General features: G+C 45.0%; 2 protein-coding genes across 10 annotated transcripts in view; both read right to left on the bottom strand.

Moving 5' to 3' along the window:
• The window catches only part of ARMC9 (armadillo repeat containing 9), a 60,397-nt gene extending 52,380 nt beyond the window's left edge, over positions 1–8,017 (bottom strand). For all 9 annotated transcript variants that reach the window (XR_007205716.1, XR_007205717.1, XR_007205719.1 and 6 more), the window contains exons 1-7: positions 7,950–8,017; positions 6,285–6,372; positions 5,674–5,793; positions 5,018–5,188; positions 3,849–4,004; positions 1,831–1,923; positions 1,180–1,204 (exon numbers count right to left, since the gene is read on the bottom strand). Coding sequence is in view for 4 of the 9 variants with exons in the window: in XM_048314505.1 (XP_048170462.1) it covers positions 1,180–1,204; positions 1,831–1,923; positions 3,849–4,004; positions 5,018–5,188; positions 5,674–5,793; positions 6,285–6,335 (616 nt within the window). In the remaining 5 variants the exon portion in view is untranslated. The remainder of the gene's footprint in view (positions 1–1,179; positions 1,205–1,830; positions 1,924–3,848; positions 4,005–5,017; positions 5,189–5,673; positions 5,794–6,284; positions 6,373–7,949) is intronic.
• An 8,723-nt stretch (positions 8,018–16,740) lies between these two features.
• The window catches only part of PSMD1 (proteasome 26S subunit, non-ATPase 1), a 64,314-nt gene continuing 60,585 nt past the window's right edge, over positions 16,741–20,469 (bottom strand). Inside the window, exons 23-25 of the mRNA XM_048314130.1 lie at positions 19,738–19,884; positions 17,778–17,932; positions 16,741–16,951 (exon numbers count right to left, since the gene is read on the bottom strand). Coding sequence (XP_048170087.1) covers positions 17,786–17,932; positions 19,738–19,884 — 294 coding nt within the window. The 3' untranslated portion in view covers positions 16,741–16,951; positions 17,778–17,785. The remainder of the gene's footprint in view (positions 16,952–17,777; positions 17,933–19,737; positions 19,885–20,469) is intronic.

Raw genomic sequence — 20,469 nt, 5'->3', positions numbered from 1 at the left:
CTCAACCTCCAGGGCACGTAACAGATCTGCAAATTAAGGATGACCTGCATGAATTCAATTCCATGACAGTCCCTGTAGAAAGCACAGAACCTCCCCAAATTAAAAATAATCAGGCCCCAAGTAAGTCAGGCCCAACTGCATAGCTATTTCTTTTTAATAAGAGCATGGAATTATTGCCTTCAGGAAAGTCCTCCACAAGGAAAAAGTGTAACTTCTGGAAAATAAAAATCCAGAAGATCTTTCTATTATTCAGTGAAAGTCTAATGCAACAACACAAAGCACAAAATAACAAAGAAAATACATGGAACTCACACTGGGAGAAAACCTAACTTTCTCCTTACTTCAATCTACAAAGAGTAAATCCTCAGGATAAATCGACAGATTAAAATAACTCAAGAGGAAAAGTAATTTTAAGAATCCAACTGGTCTCATACAGATCCCTATATGAGAAAGTGTATGCAGAAAGTCAAGTGAAAAAATTAATGCAAGGTATTTGGAAACCTAAGTTCTGTTCATTGAACTGATTTTTAAAAGGCACATATTTCAAGTGTTATCAGCATCTAACAGGATTCTGTGCTGAAATTATTATTTCTAAAGGTCCCAAGACACACACACACTTAAGTGTGTAGAAGCAGCTTACCTCAAAATGCAACACATCAGCCAGTCACATTTAAATGAACACATTCTTATTCAGGAGGTATTAATATGCTCTATTTTAGGAGGTACTATTTAAACAGAATGACTAAACAGGAACAAAAATCAGCTTTGTCTAAGATCATCAGACAGTCATCAGAACAACTGAATGACATTTGAAATCTGGAAGATGCAGATAGGCCTAAGCAGGTAAGTTCATCAGAACTAAAAAAGGAGAGCTGGTATGCACTTTTTATGGAGTTCTCCACTTCTTTTTACATATTTCAGGACAGAATAGATGTTGAATAAAAATCCCACTACTAGGCCCTTTCCCATTTCTAGTCATACTTACTGATACTTATTGACTGCTTGAACTTGACTGAGCTCAAAAAGTCTATCAATAGCTATGGCCAAGGCTGGGATCTGGATTTCCAAGGACCTTCTGCCATGCATCACTGGTTTCCCCACCCCTGCAGGAGAACCTCCCACTACTCTCACAGCCCATGACAATCTTACAGAACATCCTTACCACAGCCCAGCATTTACCTTTGTTGCACTGTCCACTCTCCTTCTGTTGCACGAGTAGGAGTAGTTCAGGAAAATGTGCATCTTTTCAGCGTTTGTTCCAGAGACACAGAATGAGAAACTCGACCAAGCCAAATATTCCTACTGTCCCAGCCAACAGGCACTGCCTGATGCGCCACAGAATACATAAATCAACAACAAATACATAAAAATCCCGTAAGTGCACAACTCACAATGTTGCATAGAGACTTGAGACCTTTTGCTGACCTTTGAGTGACCAAATAATTTCTAGAACCCTTAAAACCCCTGAAAAACTTTCAGCTAGTCCCTGAAATGGCTAATTTAAAATAATACTAACAGCTTTAGAAATGCTAAGAAAGAAGCCAGGTCAGGTTGGTGCCTTTGAGTATCCTGTACTTCATACATGGAAGCAAAGAATGATCATTTGATAAACATGTAGGTTCATGTGGATCTGTACATGGTCTGTACATGACTTTTTCAAAAGCTTATTTTTGAATGTGGTATATAAACAGTGTTTCCTATCATAGAAACACTGAAGTGCAACATTACTGCAATTCTGCAATAAGTATTAGCAGCACACTCTTGCAATAAATTATTCTGCCTCTTTACAGTGTTTCTAATTATCTGCAAAGTGTTTTCCTAGAAGGATACAAATATAGTGAGAAGCCGAGGAGTCTGTCTGGCTTTGAGAGTCAGAGACAGGAACTTTTCCAATCTTGTCCTTAAATCCAATGTCCAAGAATCCTTGAAAAGAAAAACAAATAATGACAGTTGTTCACCAAATATGTACACTCTGCAGAAAGTACTGCTTGGATCACAGCAACTTCCCACTAGTAAACAAGGCAGTCAGCATTAGATTGAAAAGATATTCCCTTCACTGTTACTCAAGTGAATGTGTTTGCTCACTCCCCATAAAAGCATACTGAAGTCAGAGGGGAGTTCAGTATTATTCCTAGACAAGAGTTCTAGAAACACAATGTAGCTTTATTTAAAGTACAGAACTATCACACAGTGTGCCTCATGTGCACATGCAACAACTGCCCCAAAAGTAGAAGTACCTTTAAAATACAAGCAACTTGAGAAAAAGATAAAAAATTAATTTCACATGTATTAAATAGAGTACAAAATTAATAATTTTGCACTGCTCAGTTTTCATCTTTTGCTCCTAACAAGATCTGGGAATGGTAAGTTTTGTCAATAACTATGGCAAGTGTCATGACATGACATTGGTGATCAGGGTACAATGTTTCTAAAATAAGGATTTGGAGGAAAACAGCTCATGCAGGAAAAACATACCAGCAGAACAGACCAACAGCATTAACTGGAATGTTGTCCTCTGCCTGACGTAGTGTCTCATATGCATAAGAAAATAACAGTTAAGGAAAAAAGTCAAACTACACCTAGGAATCCACCAAATACTCATGTCTTCTATTTCAAGCCTTCAGTGAAGCTGGTTACTCCTTGAGGAAGAGCCAGCCAACATTAGAAAAAGCTCTGTCTTCCAACAAGTAGCAGGAGCTTCCTAAATTTACTGCTGTATACATGTATGTTGCAAGCTGTTCTCACAGCTTGGATTTGCCCTTATTTCACCATGCTGGAGAGTGTAGAGAATTGACTTGTTGCATTTACCAACTCAGTATCCAGACAGTGGTGTACCACAGCAAGCTGTGTATTACCAAAGGAACCTTGTCTCCTACAGAGAGGAGTGCATATTATTTTTCAAGACGTATTACACAAACCAACAGGAACTCCAGCTATATAAAGCATCAGATGCCTGAGAAAAATATATGCCATAAGAACACTGCTTAGTAAACCAGTGACTCACTGCTGCTCTTTCTCAAACATAAAACAATCTGTGTTTCAACACTACCATGGAATGAGTTGTATAATTCCCACAAGAAAATATGAGTGAGTGTGGACTAAGAGCTTGGACACTGGGTTACTCTGAATAAACCTGAGGATCTCGTCTTAGATAAGGCATTATAAAAAAATGCTGCTAAGTATAATTTAAAAAGAGTAGTCATATTCCATCTCTGAGGTCAACCAGTCTGTCTCATTATTTATAGCCAGTCCTGAAGGAAAATGGCAGTATATGCCTTTTTTTGGTGTTAAACTGGAGCTCCTCTTCAGTTGGTACTTCCGAAGTCAGCCCTAGGGCAACTATCACTTCAGCTTTGGTTTGATATCAAAAGCAGTGTGGCAGCAATGGAGGCTGAAGGCATCTCCTTGCACCGGAGTGGCTGCCCACAGCTGCTCAGCCAGGCCAGCATAACTATCCACGTGGTCAGACAGGGAAGCATTCAGAGCAAATAACTCTAAAAAATACTGTACAGGCTTTACAAACAAATTTGTGTAGGTATGTGTACGTGGGAACTGTTTACACACACATTCACAGCCAAGAAAGCAATTTCTTGATCTAGCCCAAGCGCAGCCACAAAACCAGACATTTCCAGCACAACAGAGAAGTGAAGGTGCAGTTTTGCACTGCAGGAGCAAGCCATCAGCACATGAAATGGTCGCTGTACCTTCCCCACAGGAATTGCCAACAATACTTTAGAACACCAAACCACAGCTCTGGAAGTCATCACCTAACCTCCCACCTGCACGGTGTGCAGAGGGTGCTCAGTGAAAGTCATCATAAGCACCATCTCTGCAACAGAGATACTTACCTGGAAAAGTTCTTTAAATGAAGGATGCACCATGGGGTTTGGAACAAAAGGCAAAGCATAGAAGGGAAGAAACTCTGTAGTCTGGCTCAGTGCAGTTCCTTTTGTTTCCAGGTATGCCTTAAAATAAGAAATCCTATCCTCAAATTCAGCTTTGTCCTAGGAAATAAAGCAGCAGCTTTAATTTAGAAAACTACCATTCTGAATGCACTGTAAAGCTGGCAAATAAAAGAAAAGACCCAAGTATATTAATATCAAGTTTGAAATTCCAGAATATTTGTTATCTAAAGAACAGTATTTATTTAACTAGAGAACATATTGTATGTTTTCACCAGTCATAAAGGAAAATGTTAACTAATATTGTTGTTTCTGTCATCCAGGTCCAAAGAAAGAAGAGACAGACAATTGCTTTTTGCATGTAAATTATTCCTGCTCACTTCAGGCTAGATTTTTAAAGAAAAATGCCATTTCTACACCCAGGGCAGAGAGGAAACACCTACTGTAGACATGCTTTATTCCAGTGGTAAGTGCAGAAACAAAAAAACCCACCTGCACAGCACTGGGAAGTGGAGTTGGCACACAGAACAGAACAAAAGCTCCTTAGAGGCTGAAAAACAGACTGCAGGCATCCAAATACTCCTGCAGCAGCTGACAGGTGAAGGGCAGGAGCTATTAAGCCCTGGCTGATCTGGCTCAGTCTAGGCTACTTAAATGTCTCTTCAACATAAAAGTTCCATGTAACAGAGATTTTAATTTTTAACATCTTGGGATTATATTTCTCAACATGATATACGGAGCTGGTCAAAACTGAGCTTTGCCATTTCATCAGAAATTATTATATTTCACCTCACAGCTTCAGTCCAAACTCAAAGCAAAATAAGTGTTTTAAGAATCTGCTATGATCTACAATTACAAGTGTGAAAGTGTTGCCATGTGGGTATTTTCCAACTTGAAATACTTGAGGAACTGCAGGATAAGGACAGTTCCAACTTCCATCTCTGTACTTCACAATACAAAGGATCTGGTTGATCTAAAATGCAGACTGTGCCCAAAACTGGATACATATTCTTGGAATGATTCTTAGAAAACACCCCATCCTCATCCACACTAAAGACAAATAAATGAAGTAAAACAAACAGCAATGTGAGGTTTGAATTGTGAACTAAACTTACAGGCTTTCCCATAGTTTGTTTCAAGAGGAAGGTGGCAAAGTAGATGTGGAGATAGAACTCCAGGTTCTGAGCAGCTGGATCACTGTCATGGACTGAAGAAAAAATATGCTCCTCCCAGAGCTGGAAGAAAACTTTCTGATCACCATTTTCAAATGCTGTGAGTAGATCTTCCTGTGAAAGGGAAAAGCATCAAGTGAAAACCCAAACACAGAAGAGCCACATTTTCTCAGCAGTAAGTTAGTGAATGAAGAATTCCAGTGTCATCTGAACACTTAGAATTAAAAGTTTAATTCAAAAATCTCCCACCATTCAATGACCACCCAAATATTCTTTCTTCACGTATCTTTAATATCTTTGAGAGCCTGTATCAACCATCAATACAAGAAGCAAAGCCCAAATTTTCAAGCATATCAGTAAAAACTTAAAGTAGTGTAAATCAAAACTAGTGTCTTGAGTTCAAAATGACTGGAGTTCTGGAAAAAAAAAAAAACAACCCCAACCCCAAACTTGAAGGTTCCTGTGCTGGAAGGACTGCTAGGAGATTTCTCCAAATAATCAAGAATCTGTTCAGACAGTTCACTGTTGTAGTAATTCACAGGGTGGTTAGTGGCCTCTATTTTCATTATTACTCAAAATAAGTGTAAATGATGCATTACCTGAACAGGCAATGAATCTTTTGAGGAAACATCTGCTGGCTGAGGTAGTGGCTTCCCTTTTATTTTACATTCCTTTTTAAGTACTTTCACTGTTTCTTGAAATCCGGCAAAATCCAAATACTACAAGACAAAAACATAGAGGAATGACATTTGTTAAATGATTAATACTTCAATAAATGATTAATCCTTTATTATTAATGCTTCAATGAACGACCCATGAAATGCCAAAGTTTCTCCGTAGGATGGTCCATAAATGCAAAGTGATAAACCACGAACTGATACCTTGTGGTAGGAAAATAACATCTACAATTCCTCCTGCATCCTAGAGACAACTGAGTACACCCTCTCTGAAAGAATGATGCCCCTTGGTTTAGCCAGTAATTTTGTTCAACCAAACAAGAAAATTTTACTGCTGGCATTTAATGGACACTGAGCCTTTTGAACCTACAGAGCATGACAGGAGTCAGCAAGATTTCCGAGTGCAGCAACACTTAGCCAGATAAATAACTCCAGAATTTAGACCTCAGTTACAATGCCTGACTCTGAATACAAACACTGTGAAATCTTGCTTGCTCATTGCAACAACAACAACAAAGAGAGAGAAAACCAACCTCTTTCACTAGTCCAAGTAACTCAGCTTCGTACGCTAAAACATCACCCATCACTAAGGGCTGCTGCTACTTCTCATCGCTGATAAAGCTGGGAAATGGCAAAGAAGGGGGGTGTTAGTGTACAGCACAGGACTCACACAGCACAGCCCATCAGCCACAGCACCTCCAGAGGGCATGAGGAGGAGAGACACACACACACACACACACACACATAGATACACACAGAGATACACAGATACACACACACAGAGATACACACACACAGAGATACACAGATACACACACACATAGATACACACACACACAGATACACACACACACATAGATACACACACACAGAGATACACACACACACAGATACACAGATACACACACACATAGATACACAGATACACACACACAGAGATACACACACACATAGATACACACACAGATACACACACACACACACAGATACACACACACACAGATAGATACACACACACACATAGATACACACACACAGAGATACACACACACACAGATACACAGATACACACACACATAGATACACACACAGATACACACACACACACACAGATACACACACACACAGATACACAGATACACACACAGATACACACACAGATACACACACACCCACACAGATACACACAAACACACAGATACACAGATACACACACACATAGATACACAGAGAGATACACAGATACACACACACATAGATACACAGAGAGATACACAGATACACACACACATAGATACACACACACACAGATATACACACACAGATACACACACACAGATACACAGATACACACACACAGATATACACACACAGATACACACACACAGATACACACACACACACACATAGATACACACACAGAGAGATACACACACACAGAGATACACACACACACAGATATACACACACACACACATAGATACACACAGATACACACACACACACACACAGATACACACACAGATACACACACACACAGAGATACACACACACAGATACACACACACAGAGATACACACACAGATACACAGATACACACACAAAGAGATACACACACACACAGATACACAGATACACACACAGATACACAGATACACACACACAGAGATATACACACACACACACATAGATACACACAGATACACACACACACACACACAGATACACACACACAGAGATACACACACACAGAGATACACACACACACAGATACACACACACACAGATACACAGATACACACACACAGAGATATACACACACACAGAGATACACACACACACAGAGATACACACACAGATACACACACACACACACAGAGATACACACACAGAGATACACACACACAGATACACAGATACACACACACAGAGATATACACACACACAGAGATACACACACACACAGAGATACACACACAGATACACACACACACACACAGAGATACACACACAGAGATACACACACACACAGATACACAGATACACACACACACACACACACACATACATACAGGCGCCAAAGTCTACCTGCCCCACTCCCACCTGCACCACGTCGCACTGCCTCACAACCCCCCTGCTCCAATCCCACCTGTCCCAGTCCCTCCTGCCCCACACTCTCCCCTGTCCCCCGTTCCCACCTGTCCCCCATTCCCCGCGGTCCCGATCTCCCCTCGGCCGCCGCCGGTGTCGCCCCGGCAACCGCAGCCCCACCCCCGCGCCGCGCGCACGTGACCGCTCTCAGCCAATCGCCGCCCGGGACCGGCGCGTCACGTGGCGGGGGCGCGCCCGCGGCTGCCGGGTGGAGAGCGCCCCCTGTCGCGCGGCGGGCGGAGCTGCAGCGCCCTGAGGAGGCTCCGGGAGGGTCTGGGGTGAGTTCGTGTTTTTAAATGAAGAACTGCCTTAACAGAGGCTATTGTGCCGCCTCTCCGCCTTGGGCAGGGAAAAGCCTTCTCGCTTGGAAGTTCGTTTGAAACCTCCCAGCTTGGGAGGCTCTTTTGGAAGAGATGTCGGGGGACGGGGGCGGAGATTTGCTGGGACGGAGCACGGCGGGAGGAGGCTGAACCCCAGCCCTGGCACGGCCGGGGAGAGCCATGCTAGGAACGCACGTGTCCGACAAGTCGTTGCCTGATGGAAGCCCCACCAAAGCAAAGGGGAGGATTGGCCAAGCCCCTTATCGAGTCTTTGTCCCTTTCCCAGTTAACAGTGCTAATGAACCTCTTCCCTTTAACATCAAGTCTCCAGCAAACATCAGCTCCACACTGTGAAACAAAACCGAATGACCAGTTATGTCCTGCCCAGGGTCTCGGTCCCACTTCATACAGTCTTGTTTTCCACCAGAAAGACCCATTCCTCTGTATCTTCCACAACCAGACACAGTGCAGCACCATCTTTCTTCCTTTAAAAGTCTCCTAAAGTGAGCAGCTGAACACAGAGGCTTGCATCTTTGCCCTTGATAACATCTAATTCCCCAATTTATCATCCATCAGAGGTGTCCTCAGTTAAAGAAATCCTGCTATGGAAGGAATTTCTCCAGGAAATTAGGAGAAACATCACCAGTTTTCTTCGGTCTCCCTCCTTCCCCAGCACTTCCAGAAAGAGGAAAAGGCCTAGGAAGTGCTGGAAGGAAAGAGTGTGAAAGCTGGCTGGAATTTCTGGGAAGCGTATCAAACTGTTCAAGAAGCACCCTGGAATTCCTGATCATAATCTCTGCAAATCTCTCTGCAATTCCTAGAACGAACAAGGATAGTCCTGGAAAGCACAAAAAAATACCCAAAAAGTAATGGAAAGCTCATAGAGTCCACTCTGAATTTCTAGAATGCTCACTGAAAATCCACAGAAAGCTCATTGAAATTTCTAGAAAACCCTTGGATATTTTAAAGAGAGCACCAGGGAATTCCTAGGAAGCAACAGGAAATTTCTATTCTAAGCATTAGTTTGTGTTCTCATGCTCCCTGGGTGTGTGACAATTAGCATTCAAATTAGCTTTGGAGCTGCTGCGGGCACTCTTAAGTGGTCAGGATGGTGGTGATTGAGCTGGCTACTGGGATTTCTGGGTTTGGAAATTTCTATACTAAATACCAAATTTATATGTTTATAAACAAGCATAGCGTTTATACACACTGAACTTCTAACAACATAAACAGTGGATATACTCTGCATCTAGACAGTATCTCTACACCAGAGTTTTCCTCTTTCTGTTCCCTCTTCTCTTCCAGAGATCCCACAACAGCAAACTTTAACTATTAACGTTGAGGTTTTCCCTGCTTGAGCCCATCAGACCCTTGGCTCATCCCTGCAGGAGGAAGGACTGGGTCCCTTGGCCATTTATAGCCCTCTCACCTCCAGCGTGAGTGCAGCCTTTGGGATCCTTGCTCCAGCTGAAGAAATGCCATAACCCTGTAAACTCCTCCTCCTGTTTGTCACCTGTCCCTCTAACTTTTTTAAGGAGTGAGACTCGCCTTAGAGAGTGGCTCCAAGGTTTTGAAGCAGACCAGCTGCAGCTGCCCTTCTCTGTAAAGGCAGCTGCGCTTTCCCCTGTGTTCCCTCTCCCCTGCTTTAGTGTTGATCAGGCACTGTCCATGGCGAAAGAAGGATTTACAGAAATTCTCATTTTCAGCCTGATGTGCATCCAGCTGGCTTTCTCCTCTGAGAAGCCAAACAGAACTGATGTCGTGACCTCGGCAGGATGGTGGGAAGGGCTGTGTGGGATCTGGGCTTTGCTTGATCACGTTTTTTTGTTCTTTTTCTCCTCACATTCTTGCAGAATTTCTCCTCCAGTGAGCAGGCAAGGCTGTTGTGCCTCGTGTCACACTCCGGGGGTTCTTGGGGAGGGACACTTTTTCAGGGAGGTGCTGCCCAAGGAGGGGGACATCCACCCACTGGCCAGCACCTGGGCTGCTCAGGAAAATGCAAAGCTTGTGCCTCAAACCTGAAAAGCAGGACTCCACTGTCCTATGTATCCAAAGAAGGACACTCACCATCACCTGGGGCATCACCCTAGCTCCACAGTTTAGGTTTTCCTTGGGGCAGGTGTCACTGCCATCTCTGCCAGGGGTTGAGCATTCCTGGGGCTGGGCCACTGGCTCTGTCAGCTGCAGATCCCAGGCTGGATCATAATCTGTTGCTTGATTTGAAAAGAGGAGGCTGTTCTCTGTGCCCAAGTGGAAGATTTTGCAGGAAATTTCTTCTTGCAGTAGCCTTTCCAAGTGGTTGCATTAAAAACAAAAGCAGTCAGGGAAGAGAGGAATATTTTTCAAAGCTTAAGCATCCTCCTGTTTTCTGTGTCAAACTTCAACTCTTACTTGCCAAAAAAAGATTTTAGTTTGGATTTTCAAAGAATACTTTGAATGAGCTTTGAGGCAATAAATAAATAAGAAGTTATTTGAGATTTTAGTTGATGACACACTGTTGGTTCTGTTGGAGCACAAACTGGCCCCTACTGGGACTGGCTCAGGCGCAGAGGGGTTTGCTTGGACCAATGTCCTGTGCTGATGCAACTGAGATGCTGCTCACATACTGAATTACACAGCAACGCTTCCCCAGGGCCCTCTGCACAGAAAACCAAGGCAATGAAATTGCAAAACCTCTCTGCTCTCCCCAGCATCAGGCTGCCATAAAGCTGCTTTGTCTCCATTGGATAGGGCTTGTTCAGCTGCTGCTGAGCCTCAGGTTTCAGCTCTCCTCTCTCCCCAGGAGGATTTGGTGAGCCCACGTCAGGCTATTTATATCCCACCGTTCTTCAGTAATTTCCTGTCCAAGTCCTGACCAGGAGAGGCACAACAGAAACTTTGATTTTGTGTCTTGGGATGCATGAAGGAGGTGACAGGGTGAACTCAGCTCTTCTTAAGATCCAGAAAGCTCTTGGCCTGCTCAATGAAGAGCAGAGAGGGAGGAGGGACCAGCTGGTGGGTCCCCAAAAAGCTCCTTTCAGCTCCACTGCAAAACAATGAAGGAGGCTCCCAGGCACTTGCAGTCCAGTGCTGAAGGAGCCAGAGCTTTCTTCTCCCAGCAGGACTTCACAGATGAGGACAGGAGCATCCAGGGCTCAGCCTATTCCCCTACAATGTCAGCCCCCTGTGTATCTCAACTGCCCCCCTGGAGGAGATGCTGCTTTCTCCAACCTCTGCAAAACCTTGCTGCTGCCACCACCCTGGTCTGGAAGGAGGGAGTTCTCCAGCACTTTCTCTGTTCCTTCTTCCCAACAAAATAGCTGATGGTACCTCTCCAGCAGAGATCACCCTTCAGAGATTCCTTACAGGAAAAGAGCTGACATCCAGGGGAGATGGACTGCTTTTTTGAGGCTGGGGGTGCCTCTGTGGAGAGGAGCAAGCATCAGGTTTCATCTGTGAAGGAGCCCATGAATGCTACTGTCCAATGCAAGTGTTTCCAGCAAATTATTTTCAGCTGCTTCTTGTCCATCCCTGAACCCCAGATTTCATGCTTAAGCTAAAAATAAAAAAGACCTTCATGTGAGGTTAAAGTAAACAGAGAATTTGCCCAGCCCTGCAGGAGCTATCTCAGTTCCTCCTCTGGGAGGGCATGGTGGGGAAACAAAAAGTTAATCTATCTTGGTTCTCATTGACACAAAATAGAAAAACACAATGAAATGGGAGAGCCACCCTAAAACTGAGAACAAAGACACTGCACCAATATTTCAGGTCCTTCTTCCTTCACTCTGAAGGGGAAAAATTTGCTCCATGCTTCATTCCTTGCAGGTTATCTTGGGAGGAACAATGTCCCCATAATTTCTGCTGACAATTAACCTCGCCTGTGCAGCCATTCTTCCCTGGGTCACCAGAGCAGCTATTTATACCCTTGGCCAGGGATGCTGTTGCCACCAAACCACTGTCCTGCCCCTTGGCCAGCCCTGCACCAAGGCAGTAGGCAGACAGCCCCAGGGTGCCCCCCAAGCACCCTGCCCTGCTCCCCAGGACCTGTTTCACCTGGACCCTTACAGTGTAGACCCTCCTGTGCCCATTTTCTGCTCATGCTCTGCAAACACAAAGAAAAAACCCAGACATACACCGTTGCTTAACCAAACCCTGTCAGGCAGCAGGGCCCATCAGACCAAATGCACAGGGTCGAGATGTCTGCGATTATGGTCTCCAGAATCTCTGATAAACTGATCTCCAAAGGGCTTGGGCAGAAACAGATTCTGCCTTGAGTCACCTCTCTGCCATATGTGGGTAACACTGATTCCCCAGTGGCAGAGACACTGAAGGCTCACCTGAACACCTGCATGAGTATTTCTTCTGAGCAAAACCCCGAGCTTTAGCTGTGCAGCCAATGCCTGGAACTGCAGTATGGACCTCAAAACAAAACTCCAGACCTGGGTTGCTGCCAGCTGGAACATTTGCTCACACAGAACAGGATTTCAGAGGCTGGGACAGCATCTCCTCCCAAGACACAGAGCATGGGCCAGACTAATCCCACAGGTGCTGGAGAAACACATTGAACCAGGTCTGCCCAACCAGTTACTTTCACTGAGGGACCAAAGACCCTTGCTTCCACATGAAACCACCCTGAGGAAAGATCAGCACCCTTGGGTGATGGCCTTCACGCCCATTGGTCCCATTGGAGGTTACAAGCAAACATCACAAGCCTTGCACACTCCTGAAATGTCCGTGATTATGAACTCTCCCATCCTGCCACTGCTGCAGGCTCAAGGTGGCCTCAGAGCGGTGTTGGGGTCCCTCCCCTGCCGTGTAGCCCTGGGAGAGGGGCCCTGAGGGCACAGACACGGGGCTTCCCTGTCCCTGCTCAGCCTCGTTCCCACTGGTTGGTTTGTGTTCCCTGCGCGGGCAGAAGGACCCTTGGTCCCGTGACTGGAACAGTTCCTGAGCAGAGCTCCGGCCATGCGGCTGGAGAAATAAACATCTCTGAAACAGCTATCAAGAATCTGTCCGTATATATATATTTCCTTTCCACGGGACTCCTGGTTTGATATATGCGTGTTGCAGGATCCCCACTGCAACAGAGCTGGGCTGAAAACCCAACCCATCACCAATGCCAAGAGCAGCAAGCAAGGGAAGAGCCTGGGGCAGGCTGGCATCTGGCAGGAGTGAGGGTGGAGGGTGCTCCAGCCACCAGGATGCAGAAGAAAAATGGCCAACACCATCACCATTATCAGCAGTGCCCACCCTTTGCATTGAAAGGCGAGGAGGAAGAGCTTTGCCTGGCCCCGGAAGGAAGGGGAGAGATAGGGAGGGTGACACTGCTGTGATGGGGAGAGGTGAGAGGATGAGGCCACTGAATGCCTGCAGGGGAGGAATAGCAATGCTGGGGGTTGTAGGGCTGTCAGGCCCCTCCTTGAAGACTGCTTGCCTTGGGAGCTTTACCTGCAACATCTCCATCACCACTTCAGTCCCCAGCATGATGCCAAGCAGGGGGCTTGCACCTGAGTTAAGAAGTAGAAAGGGGAGGCTAAAGAAATGTCCAGGGCCTCCTGGAGGGACTCTGGGATCTGTCAAAGCAGCATGCTTTAGAAGTGATTTAACTCCCACCAAGGTTAATTGAGATGAAACCCATTAGTCAGGAGGGACAGAAGCACGCTTCCTGCCACCCCGGCCTCTCCCTCTAGCAAAGCCAGGAGTATTAGGTCCAATTAGCCCCTGGCAAGCAATCAGGGTGGGTCCCTCCACAGCATCCCCAGACAGGCCCAGGAGAGCAACACTTCCTCAGAAATCAGCACTAATGAGTCACTGAAACGAAATGACATAATTCAAAGCACTGAGTCAGTCCTGCGGTTATTGGCCTCATCTGCCTGAGAGAAACTGGTCAGACCCCTTAGTATGGGGGCAGGATCCCACAGGTTTCCAGAACCTTCTCAGAGGTTTTCTAGCACCTTTCCAGAAGATTTCTGGACATTTCCTGGCCATTCCCTTGATGTTTTTCTAGTCTTTCTGGAGGTTTCCTGTTGTATCTCCAGAACATTCCTAGACTCTTCCTAAAGGTTTACTGGAATCCTCTAGGGCTGTATAAGCCTCTTCACGTGTTGTTTTTGACACTCACAGGTTGGCCATTTCCAAATTTCCCAAGTGGCACCCTGGAAATTGAGCAAAGCTCAGCACCTCATTCAAGCACCGTGTGACACCTCAAGTGGTCACAGAGCAGCACCCTCAGCAGCCTGATTAGTGAACTGAAGAATTATGTAGACATCAGAAAAAAAATTGCATGTATGGGATCATTCTATAGTCTGAACATGTTTTGTGACACGAGCTCTCAAAAGCACCCTGTAGGAGCATTTCTCATCCTGTCTGGAGTCTTTTGAGCAGTGTCCTGCAAGAAAACAGCCTGAGCTACACGTGTCTCATGAGGCACAGACCAGCATCCTCCTGTCCAAGGAGGAAAAAACAGCAGCTGGACGAGAAAGCAAAAACAGTGGATGCTTTTCTGTAAGTGTTCTCAATCCTAAGCCACACTTCCCACATGCATTTACACAGTGGAGAGAAAACACAATGAGTGGCAGAGATGGGGAAGTGAGGACAGGCCAATTCCCAGTTCCCTCCTGGTGTCCCCAGCCTGGCACACATGGCCTTTTTCTTCCACAGCCACCAAAACCTCTTCTAAGAGTCTGGCTGCCTGTGTGTAACCTTACTACATGGACCCAGAATAGCAGCTGAAAAATCAGTTTGGGGCTGAGGTTTTTACATTTGCTTATGCTAAGGGAGCTCCCGGGAAACATCACTGCCAGAGGCAGTAGGGATCTCGAAGGCACAAGAAAATAATTTAGCACAAGAATCAGGACTCCTCCGTGGTGCCCCAGGCAGTACCCAGTCGCTGGTGGGAGCTGCTCTGCACATAGAGATTTACACAGCCTCACTGAGAACCTGTAGCAAGCATCAGGTTGTTTTGGTTACCGTGAAAAATCTGTTGCAATATGAAAAGTGCGGCCAAAAGTCCTGTGAAAAGCAGCAGAGCATTCACAGCTTGGCCAAAGCACCAATGCAGGACTTTAGGTCCTTCTCAGCCAGCTATTCCCAGCATTTCTACTTGGACTCTAGAAATCCTCCAGCAATATCTGGCCTCTGGCAGGTTGCTGAACAACCTGAGAGTTTTCTTCTCCTCCCAGTGTCCTCCCCTCTCCACCGTATTTTATGACACAAGCCATTACTAACAAATTACCTGAATCACACCACACACCATATTGGTCAGCATTGGCAGAACATGCTGGAGTAAGGGATACATTCAGAGGGAAGGAACTGCAGCACCAGAAGACTCACACAATGTACATTTGTCCAGCTTCTGTTTCTCGCACCACAATACCAGGTCTTTGACCATGGGATTGGAGCAGTGGTTCCCTCTTTGTTTCCAGCTTTACTGACAATAACTGTCTGTAGCCTTTTCAGGTTCATTCTTGGCTCCACTCCAGCAGAGAACAGATCTGGATCATGCTGAGAACTGCAAGCTCTGACCAGCAACCTTACTGAGACATTTCAACTTGAGGAACTTGTGATTGAAGCCTAGGACTCAAAACTGGTTTTCAGTCCCACATCTCTGCTCAGTATTCCTTAGCTTTGCAGAGAACAAAGCAGACTATCCCACTGCTATAGTAACAATAACCAAAATAAACCATCTGCTGGAGAAGCTCCCAGGCACTACATGCAAGATTCGTCTTCCATTATTACCGATGCACATGAGATTGTGCTATGTTCATGTGGAGCAAATACTCTCCCCACACACACATACAATAAAAACCTCATTCAATTTATGTGCTGTTTCAAATGATGAAGCTTCACCCAGCATTTGTTGGCAGCAGACCAGGGCTCTGGCTTGCTGCTGACACACCCTTTGAAGCGTTACAGCCCAAAAGGTGAAGGGCCAGCTGGATAGTGCACGGTGGAGCACCATTCCTTCCTTCTGACTTCTCCTTATTCCGTATCCCTGACTAAAATTTCCCCTTAGCTAATGATGCACATCAGTGAGACAAGTTACATGTCTGGGTCCACCCCATCCAGGCCTGCAATGTAACCTGCTCATATCAGCTATTTTGCTCATATTTGGTGAAAACAGTGAAAGCACACACACAAAAGAAAAGGGTTTCTGTGAAACGAGGAGAAACATGCCCCCACTTCCCTCATTAACACCCAGAGCCCTTCTGTCAGCCCCACACCATCACATGAATACCAGGATAAGCAAGGGGGAAGATCACAGAGGTAATCTGGAAGCAGACCTCATCTGTGCAGCTGCTGGCAAGCAGCGACCTGCCCTCTGTGGCATCACTGCTATGGCTGGGCCAGGCTGCAGTTGTGACCCTGCTCGGCCTCAACAAGTGCAGAGGTGTGCACAGATCCCAATGATTGTACAGAGGAGCAATCAATCAAGCTCTGCTAAACAAAGATGCACAATTTGAGTCTAGTTTTTAACATCTGGGGGGAACAAAAGTTGTTAGGTTTCCTTTTTTTTTTGTTAAGCAGCAAGTTTTCTGTCAAGAGTTTTTAATATATTTATTTGAAAACAAGGTTTTGTGAAAGAGTACACTAAATAGCATATATCTGTTCTTCAGCCATAAAACACGGACTGTCAGCTTTAGCTCAGCACAGATTGGGGCTGCATGCACTGAACATCAGATCTCAATAGGAAGGTCGTCATGTCTGTATTTCTGATGTCAAGCATAATGTCTTCTTTAGATGACATGACCCTGGAGGAGGGAGAGAGAGAAACCAGAAAATCAAATGTGTTTAACTAAGGCTTCCTGTGGCTGGCCCCACACACTCACCCGAGCCTGTCACTGAAGCAACATTTATAGTTTTCAGCAAGGAGTTTGTTTTCCTGCCCATCCACCAATTCAAGTGCATAATCTTTGCTCGTGGGAGCCCTGGGACATGCCAGGCCATATTTGGAAATACAGCAACTGGATTTCTGCCTCTCAGTGAGAAACTTGTACATCCATTCAGGCACTTTAGCCAAGGAACCTGAGAACTTCACCATTTATTGCCTGGAACAGATCTACTACTATCATTGCGTTGGGCTCAGAGGGCACCACAGAGCCCATGACTAGAGTGTCTTTAAATTCTGCTAAGAACTGCTGTGAAGACAAGACAACTTTAGGAAGCAGAGCAGTAGCTCTGTTTTGACAAATCCTGGCACCCTGAGGTCAAGTACATGATAGCTTTGTTATGTAAACTACTTGCCCCTCTGGAACCATCTTTCAGGAGCTGACTAGTCCCTGTGACCCCTGCACTGCTCTCTGCCCAGCCAAGCTCTACTCAAGAGTAGTCAAGCCTGCCAGATTAGAGAGTAGATCCAGAACAACTGGGTCAGGCCTGACCCAAAACAGTGAACTTGTGAACTTCTCCTAAGCTGCCAAACGCTTAAAATTAGAACAGAGTATGTTTCTAAATCTAACACACAAGCTGTCAAAGAGCTAAACCAAGAGTGCTGGATGCTGATAACTGCTTCAGTTGGTACAAAGAGGCTATTCCTTTTTTGGGATTAAAAAGGTGATTCTGCACACTAAACTGTACCTCAGGTCTTAATCATCAATGTACTCAAAGGGCTCTGGTGGTTCAGGTTCTTGCTCCTCTTCCTCGATCTTCGGACCATGGGCTGCCACGGGTTCAACTAGCTCCTCCATATCCTCACTGGTGTCCTTCAGGATGATGATGCCTCCAATGGAAAGCTGCAAGACAAGTGCCATGAGCATTTCGAGCTGCTTGTCTCTGCCTCATGGTGGAGTGTTTGTGGCCACAGAGTCTATCCTAGGCCATATGAGACTCCTTGGCAGGAATGAGTGTCAGAGAGCAAAGCATCTGACACTCACCTGGATCTCTGTCTGATAAGGGCATGGAACAGGCAGAGTCTATCCAGGTTACTTTTTTTATTTCTTCTGTCTAGGTCTCAGTTCAATAGAAGGTGACATCTGGATTCACAGCTTTACCCCAGTCCCATTCTGGGGCTTTCCACATGAAAACTAATTGAACTGTAATTGCTTTCTAAGGCTCATCTTTTCAGGTTTACAATGCTTAGTGAAGCCTCTTTGTGTAGCTGCCTCCCAGGAGGTTCTCTGAAACAGAGACTAATCTGATCACCAGCTTCCACCGAGTGAGGAATCCCATTAGCAGAACCTCACAAAAACAAAGGGGAATTAATTACAAAGATCACAACCAAACATCTCGGCAGGCTGAAGCACCTCTGGGACTGAAACACAAGGCGCAAAGAGGCAGTGCTGTGTCACGCCTGGCTGGGATCAGGGCTTTGGCCACAGCAGGATTTCAGGCTATAAACAGCATTTCAAAGAGGTCTTTTACTCTGGCATTCCCCAAAGCAGAGCAAAGGTCCAGAACGGCTCCATTCCAAGAGGTTCCTTGGTTCACACCCTAATCCCAGCAAAAACTGCACTGTTCTGTTCTCTTCAAAACCTATTTATGGGGCTTAAGGCAGGAAACTGAACCCCCCCAAGGACTCAGCTTCTTTTGAAACCGAGGCAAAGAGCTGTGTATGTCCACATTTCAGTGAGTGGACACTTCTGGAACACACAGCAGATCGTCCCAACCCAAACAGCAGTTGGGTCACCCCCTTTTGAAGGATAGAAACTAAAAAACCCTTCCACAGCTTTGCTAAAGGAGATGTTTCAAAAGCAACGGTGCACAGAGAATTCCAATGTGCTGATAGAATTCCAGGAAATCCATTTATTAAAAACATTACTATTTTCCTGGAAAAAGTATTACAACTACTGAACAGCATTTTCCCATGCATAATCCTGGAAATGGGATAAGTCAAGGGTGTTATTTCTTGAACAAAAATAAAAGGCAGAAGACTTTGACTCAGGAGATTTACAGTTCAGGAGCCAGCTTATCAGATTTGCAATATATCTGAGCATCTCACCAAGAAGTTAGTTACCCCTTGGGCTTAGTGCTAACAGAACTTCTTCATTTTCCATCTGACAATCACAGCTGAAGGCACTTTTCTAAGGCCAGATGTAACTTAATAGGAAATATGTTCAATGAAAAACCCCTCTATTTAGGTATAAATCCCACTGCAGGATAATAAAGCTACAGCACAAGCCCTAATGTATTTCACTGCTTTGACAATGAAGCTATACAACTTCTCAGCCTATTTTAAAGATCATGGCTCAGTCTTTATGTTCCCAGCAACGTCATTAATACACAGAGTATGTCTGATTGGTTTTCATGCTGTGCATTTGACATATGTACAAGAAGAAACAAAATTAAAGCAGCATTAACATGGTGAAAAGGTTAGCAGTGGCTCTGACTTTCCCCCAACTAGAACTGCATGGGATCATTTGGAGAGAGGGACATTAAAAAAGGAAATATGACAACAGCAAAGCTGCAAATCTCTGCAACACATTCCAGTGCTGCACCAGCTGTGAGTTCTCATGAACACACAGAACTTCTGGGCCCTTACACACAAGCCCAGCACTAGGAAGGCTCTGCCAAGCATATGGACTGGGAAGGTGACACTTACTGGTTTGAAAGGCTGGTACCGGCAGCTCTCTGTCATAGTGAGAACTTTGAGCTGAGCAGGCATGACTCTGGCTGGGTTGTCCAAAAGCTGGAAGTTGGGTTCAGGCTCTTTTTTCTTTTCTTTTTCATCCTTCTTTTCATTCTCATCCTGTGGAGGGAGAAGAGAAGATCAACCTGATTTTAGCAGTAACCTCTAACCTTTCACAGTCAGTAGGGTAAGGTACAGTCAGGCAGCAATTCCAAAGTGTGGTGAGAAACCATTCTTCTGCTGAGGAACATGCTAATATTTATCTATCAGCTGGCACAGAAAATGCCAGCGTGGATCTAAGTGCTCTCAGCAAGGCAATGCCTCACTCTCAGCTGCAGATGAAAGCAAGTTCAGCGAGAGGTGGCAGTGGAACAGTTTAACCTCTGCTTTCCCTTTCTCATACATTTTCTGTAAACTCACTCACCACTTTTTGTAACAACTGAAGATTCTTTAATATCATTACCGAGCATATGAAAATTGCCAAAAGCTGCCCTTGTATTTTTGCAGCTATAAAGCTATCACTGACATTTCACACTACTGGTAGTGACAGCAGTTCACCCAAAATGCCTTGACCTCAGCATCTCCCTAGGGAATTGCAGTGAATCCCTCCCTTACCAATGACTCAGCAGCTAGAGGGAAAAAACAGAAGGAAAAAAACCAGTATCCTTTACATACTTAAGAAGGTGGATCACGTTTTCCCTCTTG

The sequence above is a fragment of the Corvus hawaiiensis genome, chromosome 10, assembly GCF_020740725.1.
Source record: "Corvus hawaiiensis isolate bCorHaw1 chromosome 10, bCorHaw1.pri.cur, whole genome shotgun sequence".
Lineage (NCBI taxonomy): Eukaryota > Metazoa > Chordata > Aves > Passeriformes > Corvidae > Corvus > Corvus hawaiiensis.
The sequence above is the reverse complement of the archived record's forward strand: the minus strand, read 5'-3'. Positions and strand labels throughout refer to the sequence as shown.